At 29.0% G+C, this 11,808-nt stretch overlaps 1 protein-coding gene across 1 annotated transcript; it reads left to right on the top strand.

Moving 5' to 3' along the window:
• Positions 1-4,180: 4,180 nt before the first annotated feature.
• LOC101262414 (lysine histidine transporter-like 6) lies at positions 4,181-7,791 on the top strand. The gene is made up of 8 exons (XM_004238906.4): positions 4,181-4,350; positions 4,464-4,603; positions 4,938-5,321; positions 5,795-6,188; positions 6,272-6,377; positions 6,705-6,796; positions 6,982-7,050; positions 7,508-7,791. Exons 1-8 carry the CDS (start codon positions 4,327-4,329, stop codon positions 7,604-7,606), a joined length of 1,308 nt encoding a protein of 435 aa, XP_004238954.1. The 5' UTR covers positions 4,181-4,326; the 3' UTR covers positions 7,607-7,791.
• The last annotated feature ends 4,017 nt before the right edge of the window (positions 7,792-11,808 follow it).

The raw sequence follows: 11,808 nt of genomic DNA, 5'->3' as shown, positions 1-11,808 counted from the left end.
ATTTAAAATGATCAACTAAATTAAAGGTCTTAAGTGTCCATGTGGTGCAACTTTTACGGTCAATTTCATTTCTCTATTGCATTTTACAAGTATAGGCTATAGTATACTTATCAAGCTTTTTGAAAGTTAAAAAGTGTCTAATTTCTTAAAAACAATTTTGGGTAAAGAGTTAAGGTAGTAGAATATATTCCCAATTTTTTCTTCACATACCTTTTGAAAATTTATAAATAAAAAGAGTAATTTAGTAACTTCATTCAACAGGTTATATAATAAAATTATCATTTTATTTTATAAGGAACGTGAAAGTTAAACATAAATAGGCAAAGACAGACAAAAGATGTAAATGACGTTGTCATGGGCGGAGCTATATAATAAAATTATCATTTTATTTTATAAGAAACGTGAAAGTTAAACATAAATAAGTAAAGACAGAAAAAAATGTAAATGACGTTGTCATGGGCGGAGTCACCTTAGGCAAAAAAAATAGTCTTATGCAACATCCTTTGTTCAAAAATTATAACAAAATTAACATACTGTTCGTCAAATTTTTGACTCTCTTATCGAACATTAAACAGTAATGTATGTGAGTTTAATACACCAACTTTCAATACACTGGAATTTGACACTTCATTGGAACAAGTGCATCATAATAAATTTGTGAGTTATGACTAAGAAAAATATGAAGAGAGAAAAAGGTCCTCAAAAAAGCTGAAGAAAAATTCAATTGAACATATTTACTCACTTTGTTCTTTATTGCAATGGACTCAACTACTCAAGGAGTACTACCTTATATTCCTATGTTTTATTTATTCTTTTTCTTGTTTTTTTTTATTTTAAAGTGATATTTCACTAAATTTGTATGTGCTTCGATTATTTTGACAGAATTAGCTATATATATGTCCAACAAGTAGAGGAGCACTTTTGACCCAATATTTTGATGGGAAGGATAGTTTTGAGCCAAAATATGATTTCAGGATATATCTGAGCTATTTCATATAGTTTGAGGGTATTTTTCCCTTTTCCGTATTTTTATTTTAAAAAGTCTATTAAATACGTACAAATATTAAAGTTTGTTCAAATGAACATCTCTAATCTAACTTAGTCTTGGAACAAATCGTCTAATATTTTTATTTCTAATGAGAGTTAATTGGTAACATCTCACAAATTTATTCACTTTATTAACCGCTAAATCACGGTGACGCGATATCTTAATTGGTTTTTTTTTTCTCCCTTTCGTTTCTTTTTTTGCATGCGAGCTGTGTTTTCTTTATTTGATATTTTTAATTTTTTTTTATGGTTCTTACTTTGTGAATTATAATGACTTTTTAAAAAATGTAACTATTGGTTCTTTTCTTATGAGAAACTATTGTCAATCAATTTTTATATTCTATAGTTTTGAGAATCTCTGGCTTTATTCCTTGTTTTTTCTTTTATGTATATCTGTTTTATTCCCTCCTAATTTTATCTAAAGGATATTGATTTGGTGGTAGGTTTATATATTACTCTCTCCGTTTTATTTTATGCAAGTTAATTACGAGTATAAAAGTCAAAATTATATAATTTTGTGTAGATAAGAATTTTAACACCTTCAATATTTTAAAATGTTTACATATTAAGAAATTATATTAAAAATGTACTATCGTTGTAATAATTCACAACTTAAAATATTTAATTTTTGTTTTAATGTAAAACCCCCTTTTGACTTTCTATGTGATAAAATTATAGTGAAAAAACTTACTCGCATGGGTGTTTAAATCAAACAAATACAAAATTCATTATTACGGAATTTAATGAAGTAAAATAAATTATAAATTTAAACACATGACATGTATATATTAGCTTAGCATAAATAATCGGTGCGAGTAAATTTTGAGTAAGTGAGACTAATTTCTATCTATTTTATGTTTTGTACATCTGTTTTATTCTATTCTAATTTTGTCCAAGGATATTAATATATATGGTGGGAATTTTATATATTAATTTTTTCCCTAGCCTCTAATAGTGCAAATTCTTTGCTTTTTTCCTTCTTTTAGCTAGTGTGGGGCTTGTGGTTGAATATATACTTTATATACCCTAATAATTTATAGACAAATTAATCCCCCCAATGCTTCATTTGATTTTATGTCATGATTGATTTTGTAGAATCCCTAGTAAATGGAACACTTCACAAAAAATGCAATACCCTTTAATGAACATACATCTTCTAATCTTTTTAATAGATTATGTGGTGGTACAAAATTGCTTCTCTATAAAGTTAAACCATTGTAATGATGCCAAGATAAGTACAAATCACCTACCAACTAAAAACCTTTTTTTTTTTATTATTATCATTAGTCAAGTCATGAAATATTGAAATTCTTTTACTTTTTTAACTCTTTACATGAAAATGACCATATTTGGAGCTTTATAGTTTTTTTCCATAAAAAAAAAAAAAGGATAATAGTGTTTTTGGTCTCTTAATTATTATTGGTAGATTTTGATTTTAATCCTTCCAATATATGTGTTTTGATCTCTTTTTGTAGAAACTATGTTATATTTAAATTGTTTTTAGAACTATGAAGTAACAATAATTAAGTGATAAGACAACTTGATATCTTTATAGATTAATAAAAATATTCATAAGCAAATGGATCGAGAATATATACATGTTTTAAAGGCATATAATGTACTTAGTCAGATATCAAAAAGATTAAAATTAGGGTTAATCAATAATGAACCAAAAGTGATAGTAACAAAAATTAAAGAATATATAGTGACTTCCAATTAATTTAAGAATTTTATATGAACTTATAAAACAAAAGTGTTTAAAGTCATTGGCTCTCATAGCATATATGTTGCTTGGAAAAGAAACTTTTCCTCTCTTTTATGTAGTTGGTAGGTAGTTCACTAATAAAACTACACTATCTTTTACGTTATTCGGCTTTTTCAAAAATATTATTCGAACATATATTTGGATCTTTTAAAAAAAATTGCACCTTTTAGAAATTCAACATGGTTGCAGAAACATTTATGAAGGATTTGGACAACGTAGTATATCCAACACGGATGCAATAATATTTGTAGTCATGATATATTTCAATATCAAAGCAATATCATTATAATAAAAATAATTTTTAGCGATGATAAATATTTAACCTATTTAGATATGTAACGAAGACATTGAATAATTGAGCTATAAAACTCGGTTAAGAATGGCTCAAACGTTTAGGTGTACACTTTATTTTTTTAAACAAAAAATAGTGTACATCAACTACTCAGTGAAGTGTGTTTGGATAAATTAATAGTGATTATATATATATAGTTTATGCAGGTAAAATTAACAATATATAGTTGAGGTGTGACAGCAATAACAATAACAATAACAATATATTTAGTGAAGTTTTACTGAGGTTTGATAAAAATAAAGTATATGCAGATCTTGTAAAAAAATTCGAGTAAAGAAAGAAGAAAGCATATCAAATAATAAGAAAGACATAAAATATATATTGGACCCTAAACTTGACTTAAAATTTTAACTTTGACCTCAAACTTTCATAGTGCACAAATAGACACTATAACTATCCTATCGTTCAACAAATAAGTACGCGATTTGTGAAGCCAAAGTGCGTGAAATGCAAACTCTCACACGTGTATTAGTGAGCCAATTAGTGGCTGTCAACTAACTACACATTTTACATGTCTTTTTTTAAAAAAAAATATCTTACATGTCATTTTGAAACTTAAAAAAATTAAAATTAATTTTAATTAATATGAAAGAGATTCATTAAGGGTAGAATTGTCATTTTCAGCATTTTTTAACCTTTGTGGGCCTCAAAAATTACCCCTCACTCGCGCAGAATTCGTGCATTTCACGCATTTTGCCAGGTAGAAATCGCGTGTTTATTTATTAAAAGATGGAATAGTTAAAGTGTCTATTTATACAATATGAAAGTTTGAGGTCAACGTTAAAATTTGAAACTAAGTTTAAGATCTAATATATGTATTATGCCACTAAGAAAAGTAGTATAAAGTCTATCAGAAAGAAACAATAACTATATATATATATACATATATAACAGTTAAAATGTGAAACTTGCGAAAAAATAATAATTTAAATATACTTTTGATCATTAACTCTTATAATGGACTCAAACAATTCAGTGGCATTAAACTCTTTTGGTGATTTAAAGAATTACAAATAGGAAAAGCAGCGAGTAAAAGTGACTTCTTTAACCTTTATATATTCCACTCAAGTATCAGTAACAAGAAGTAGTACAAATACATGCTCTTGTTTGCTCAAACAAACTAACACATTCTTTGTCTCTTTTTCTTATTTCATTTGCAAACATGGTTTCATCTTCTGCTCCAAAGGTGAACTTATTGCAAATTCTATTGAAATTACAACTTTTAGCTTGTTTCTTGAATAGACATACAAAAAAAAACAAAAATTGTTTTTTATGTTCATGAATATCTTGATTTTGCAGGAAGTTCCTTCAGATGAGAAATGGGCAGAAGATGGTCCCCCTCGCGAAGCGAAATGGTGGTATTCGACGTTTCATACTGTCACTGCTATGGTTGGTGCTGGTGTTCTTAGCCTACCTTATGCCATGGCCTACTTAGGATGGTATGTATATATGCAGAGTTCTTGTTGGATTGATATACTTGATAAATGTTCGATTCTGTGATCATCTCGTCTAAAAGTTTAACTTGTGATAGAAGAACACATTTTTATTTGTTGTATTTTGTTTTCAGTATGTCTGCTCTGATATCACGTTAAATTGTGCATTTTGAGAAAAAAATATGCTTGTATGTCTGATTCTTTCCCTAGGCACTTCTGACAGTTCTGATACCATGTTAGAAGTTCGTTTGAAAACTTAAAACTGTTAGAGAGAACGTACTTTTATTTATTAACGGAATCATGTTTTCGTTGGATTTATTTTTGATTATATGTTCATCAGGGGTCCAGGGACAGTAGTGATGATCTTATCATGGTGTATAACTTTGAACACAATGTGGCAAATGATACAACTCCATGAATGTGTCCCCGGGGTTCGTTTTGATCGATACAAGGACCTTGGAAAACATGTTTTTGGACCAAAACTTGGGGCATGGATTGTGCTTCCACAACAACTAATAGTTCAGGTTGGTTGTGACATAGTGTACATGGTTACTGGAGGAAAATGTTTGAAGAAATTCATGGAGATTGCTTGTACTAATTGCACTCGAATTCGACAATCTTATTGGATTTGCATCTTTGGTGCCATTCATTTCTTCCTTTCACAATTGCCAAATTTCAATGCTGTTTCTGGTGTTTCATTAGCTGCTGCAATCATGTCACTAAGGTAACTTATTTTCTTGATTATATGAATTTCTAGCTCCGCCACTTCTTATTTCTTTCTAATGAGATTTTGTGTCGTGACATAAACTGAACAAATTTTAAGAAAAAGTTCTGCACTAACTTTATAGCAGGCTATTTTTTATCTACCTTTTGGTACAAAAGAAGTTGAAACTCATGGTAACAGAGTATCTCTGTTCAATATTCTTATTATGTATTAGATTCTATGTGGTTTCGATAGGTGTTATTAAAATTTTATGATTATTTTTGGCGGAATCTTAGTAGCTCAGTTGGTTGACTACCTGAACTTTTGCTCGTGTTTCTTAAAAGATGTGGATGTGTGTGTGTTGGATTCTCTAGAAACATAATGCATTTTTGGAGGATCTGACACGAGTGTAGAAACATTTTTAAGGAGTCGGAGCAATATAGATTGAACTAGCTAGATGTTACAAACTTTCATCTCAATCTGTTGTGCTGCAGCTATTCAACTATAGCATGGGTTGGTTGTGTGGGCAAAGGCAGAGTCCCTAACATGAGCTACGCGTACAAGACAACAAGTTCAGTGGACTACATGTTCCGCGTCTTCAATGCATTAGGCCAAGTATCGTTTGCCTATGCAGGGCACGCGGTGGTCCTTGAGATTCAGGCTACAATTCCATCAACACCTGAAAAGCCTTCCAAAGTACCAATGTGGAAAGGTGCTGTATGGGCTTATTTTGTCAATGCTCTGTGTTATTTCCCTGTTGCATTCATCGGGTACTGGGCGTTTGGACAAGATGTCGATGACAACGTACTCGTGGGACTTGAAAGGCCATCTTGGCTTATTGCAGCTGCTAACTTAATGGTGGTTGTCCATGTCATAGGCAGTTATCAGGTACTCGAAAGCTCATTTCGTTATGCATTGTTCTTACTAGACGCGATGAATGTTGTACATAACAAGGAAAGTGATTGTTGCAGGTTTATGCTATGCCAGTATTTGATCTGATGGAGCAAAAATTGGTGAAAACATGGAATTTCCCACCTGGAGTATTGCTGAGATTCATTGTTCGTACTACATACGTTGGTGAGGGCCTTTTTCATTACATATTTTCTAGTCCAATCGTCCAAAAATCAAGTTTTAACGAATTGTTTGCCCTTCGTTTCACTATACTATGATCAGGGGCGGATGTAGCATTTTGGGCTACGAGTTCATTTGAACGAGTAACTTAGACATAGAATGTAAAACCTTATAAGATAATATCAAGAAATATTATATCTGAACTCATAATTTTAACGTTTATAATAAGCACATGAATAATGCTAAGAATCTTGAAAGTCAAACTCATTAAATTTAAATTCTGAATCTCGTTACGAGCTCAGCTGAAAAGGCATTGTCTTGTTAATATTGCAGCTTTCACTTTGTTTCTTGGTGTAACATTCCCTTTCTTTGGTGATCTTCTTGGTTTCTTTGGAGGATTTGGTTTTGCTCCTACTTCTTACTTTGTAAGTCAAGTTTCCAAATCTTATATTATGTTGTTCGGACTCTCCTAAAATGTTGCGACATTCGTGCCGAATCTACAAAAATACACTATTTTTTAAGAATTCGACATGCACCAGTCAACATTTTTAAAGAGATCGAGCAACGTATATAGCTTTTTGACTTTTTTTAATTTTAATATTTGTTGTAGCTCCCAAGCATAATGTGGCTTAAGGTCAAGAAACCAAGAAGATTCAGTACCTCATGGTGGATAAATTGGGTAAGTCCAAAAAAAACTCTAATTTTCTTCCTCTTCTTCAATGACAATGTAAATAACTTTTATATTATCAGTACATTTTAACGCGTTGTAATATGTGAATTGTCATATTTTCCGTGTTAGTAATCATACTTATTATGGTCGATTACGAGTAATTATATGTTGAGTTTATCTTGCTTTTATATCAATTATAAAAGAAAATCATAATGTCAAGTCATCTAGAAGATAATTATGATTTAACGTCCATAAAAAGTGAGAAAATTCCACAATAGGTTACAATACAAATATTGTGTAAAAAAAAAGTTAAATTGATCAATAATCTACCTTGTCAATCTACAAAAGTTAAACTAAAATCAATTAGTATAAGTGAATCTTTGAATTATTTTTAATCTCTTTTTCTTCTGATTTTTTCCCCTAAAGTTCTACTAATATGATGTTTGTCATTTTTATTGATTTTCAGGCATGTATATTTATTGGAGTATTTATTATGATAGCTTCCACAGTTGGTGGATTGAGAAATATTGTTGCTGATTCATCCTCATATGAGTTCTATTCATGAAGGATACATTTATAATTTAATTTACATAAAATCTATTATTGGATGAAATCTAATTCAGAAAAAATTTAGTTAAAATTTAAATATGTAGTGATCTTGATTAAATATGAAATGTTTTATGTATCAAGCTAGCTGCTTTTTTAGCAGTAGTTTGTTAAGATTTCTAATTTTAGCAAATTTCCTTTTTATTGTTTTGTCTTATACATCACTTTCTTTTACTCTATCCTTATATTTATGAAGAATACATTTAGAATTTAATTTAACATAAAATCTATTATTGGATGGAATCTAATCTAGAAAAAAATTAGTTAAAGTTCAAATGTGTTATAGGGCCTTTGTCGGATCTTGATTAAATATGAGATGCTTTATGTATCGAGCTAGCCGCTTTTTTAGCAATAGTTTATTAAGATTTCTAATTTTAGCAAATTTTCTTTTTATCATATTGTCTTATATATCACTTTCTTTTACTCCATCCTCATATGAGTTCTATTCATGAAGAATACATTTAGAATTTAATTTAACATAAAATCTATTATTGGATGGAATCTAATTCAGAAAAAAAAATTAGTTAAAATTCCAATATGCAGTAGGGCCTTTGCCGGATCTTGATTAAGTATGAGATGCTTTATGTATCGAGCTAGCTGTTTTTTTAGCAATATAGTTTGTTAAAATTTTTGATTTTAGCAAATTTCCTTTTTATCATATTGTCTTATACATCCCTTTCTTTTACTCTTTTATTGTTATTATTTTTTTGTTAATCAAAGCATCTAATGTTCTAAATTTACTAGCTCAATCAATTTATATTTACATTATTTAGACTGATTAAGTGGATATAACCTGTTTTACCAAGAAAATATTTATTTTCAGGACTTGAACTGATAGCTTAGGATCTCGACTAATGTCAAGCAATTTTTTTTAAAGATTTAAAATATGAAGAAATAAACATGTCAATGAGATACATCTACTTTATAAAAGTCATAGATAATGTCCACCTTGTTTGTTAGTTATATAAGAAAACAAATCTTAGACCATAATAATGGTTTTGAAGTTCTACGTATTGATTATATAATTAAATAATAAAAGTGCATTCCCTTTAATAACTTAACATTTTAAATTAGATGATTACACATTTTGACATTACAAAGTGTAGATTCAAAACAAATAATATTACTAGTGGATCGCGTTACCACAAATGGTATCAGAATCACCCCGGGTGCATCTTAAATAGTGTTGGGCAAAATAAAGAGTTTATACACCTTTTAGCTTATGTAGCATACTTCGTGACTCCACGCAGTTGAGGCACGTGAGAGACATTTGGATCCGGTGTAAATCAAAAAGGTGTTCGAGGGGGGAAATAATAGGACCTTAGTTTAGTTAAGGCGTGCCTTTGAGATTTCGATCATAATCTAGGGATACTTATGTCTTTATCTCTTAAAATAACCTTGTACAACTTTGAATAATAAAGGGCAAACCTTTACACACTCGATATTAACAAATAAATACTCCATTCGATGTTTTAGCTTACATGAACCTTTTTTTTTTTTGATTCGCCTATAAAAAGAATGATCTTTTTCTAAATTCGAAAACAGTTTTATTTGAACTCTTAATATACGAGACCTCTAGAACCAACATTTTATTAACTAACACAGAAACATGTATTTGGATATTATATATTAGAAAGATATATTCTGATATATTTTTTTTCACATATATTATATTATAGAAGAATAAAATCATTGACAAATCTTTCCTTTTTCATCTCTGATTTAAACTAATGTTTTTGTCTTGCTTTGTGCACTACAAAAGAATCCCTTTACAAATGCCAAAAGGTGATAATTAAAAGCTAAATGAAAAATCAAGGATTAGAATTAGTAGCATATAATTAATAATTAATATCCATAAAGTATATGAAATGGTTCTTTGTCCACTGAAAATTCATCATTGTCAAATAGAAAAATAACAGTAGAAATTAAACATGCGTGTAACTTTGTAATACAAAGTGCAAACTCCATTAAATGAAATGCCACTAATGCTAATATTGTCAACTTTAATTACTAGAGGGGACATTATCAAATTTTATTTTCAAAGTGTTTTCTTTTTGACATAATCTTGGATATTGTCATAGAGCTAATTCACTTTTTAAAATTTTTGAAATTTGTGACATTATTCTAGCTTTTTTATTTGTTTAAGATCGAGATTTATGGTGTTGTGAACGATATTTTCACGTAAAAAGTGATTAATTTTCGATGAATTTGATTATGTTTTCGAAAATTCATATGAAAAGTGACTATAGAACTTTTGCATTTAAATTTGTTCATTCACTTCATTAGTCGTAAACAATGCGACACATTTGACCTTCATATATCTTCTTCTCTTGCACCAAAATAAAAACTTTACGTGGTCCATTTATTTTTTAATATTCCCTCTGTCTCATTTTATGTGACACTTTTTATTTTTCGACAGTCAAACAGTTTAACTTTGATTGGACATTTGCGTATGGAATTTTCAATTTTTTTGAAATGAAATACTATATTTGTAAACTACGTAAAGAGTACTATTATAAGTCACAATAATTGATAATTCAAAATATTAAAAGGATTTATGAAAAATTTTAAATCAAATATAAATTATTTAAATTTCGAAATATAAAATGTGTCACATAGATACACGAAGGGAGTATGAATAATATAGGGGAGAATCCCAATTTTCCAAAGAACTACTTCTGTATAATTTTCTACTTTATTCCCCCCAAGTATATTTGTTTAATTAAAAGGGGGAGAAAAGGGGGAGGGGGGGGGGGGGGGGGGAGTTAAAGAAAATTAAAGAAGGTTAAAAAAAAAAAAGTTCTAGTTAAAGATACTTAAATCACATGTTGTGCCACAAAAAAAGGGTCTAGTTTATGTGTTACTATAATGCAAAAGGCACTAAAAAGTGTGTTTTCTTGAAGTGACACAATATGAAATTTGCTTTATTCATGGCTGCTCAAAATAGGGAACAGGAAAATAAAGGTTTTAAATTGATTAGACAAGTTGACAAAATGACTAGATAAATATTATATTATTTTTTTATTTCTCATTTGATATTTGGTATCAGAACACAACTGTTCCATCGCGATGATTCGCAATATTATATGAACTTAATTAAGGATAATGATGTTATCCTAATCTCAAATTTAATTAAGTCATAATCAAAAGGGAGATTATCCACATATGTAATTCGAGATGAATCTCCTTCAATGTTTGGTGTAGTGATTGTCAATGATATTACATATTTCATTTTATTGACTCAACGTCTTAGAATTGATTAATCATAATTCTAACTGAAAAGAATTTTTAGTAATTGATATTATTCGTTTTATACCTAAATTCATATGCCTTTAAAATAGGTTATTAGGATCTAAATTTTATTTAGTTATGTACTCAACATCTCTCTCGTGCTTTGCTGATGTGGAATTTGTCTAAAATATGATAATACTAACAAAACCTAGTGGAAACGAAAAATTGCCAAAATGATTAAAACAGATAGTAAACTCAACATAGATAGCTTGTACCTAGACATTATTTGTTGCAAAATATTAAAGGTGGTCTTTTTTAAAAAATTCAGATATGTCATCGTCATATAGTAGAACATTGTCATCCTCATCCTAATATTCAACAAAATGAACGATTGCTAATTATCAATGACTAGGTAGCTTGTTGTGAACAATAACAATAATAAATTAGATGTAATTTTTTAAATGAAATTTGAGAAGTGAAAAAAATAAAGTATACACGAATCATAGTTTATTGTTATTTTCTATGGGACGGAAAGGATGTTTTTGATGAATCCTTGACTATCCTTGTTTCTTTTATTTGAGTATGAAACTGATAACGTAAACAAGCTTGCATCGCTTATCTTAATATTGTTATTAGTTTGGTTTTAAAATAGGAGATGCCTATATAGATATAGATACATTGTATCTTGTACATATAATCACTATTTAAGCCTTTTTATTCCTTATCTGGGACTATTTTATCTTTTATTTAACAGTGTCATCCACTTTTATGCTAACTAACAATTACTCTATCTCATTTAACAGTTGTTTTTATATGTTTCATGCATATTTTAAAAATGTCAAATATAAGAAATAGTTTACTGCTTTTATTTGGTGAATATAAAGTGATTTATTCAATATTATGAGTATAGTTTGAACATAATTGTCAATT

The sequence above is a fragment of the Solanum lycopersicum genome, chromosome 5 (genome assembly GCF_036512215.1).
Source record: "Solanum lycopersicum chromosome 5, SLM_r2.1".
Lineage (NCBI taxonomy): Eukaryota > Viridiplantae > Streptophyta > Magnoliopsida > Solanales > Solanaceae > Solanum > Solanum lycopersicum.
This window is presented reverse-complemented; position numbering and strand designations above follow the sequence as displayed.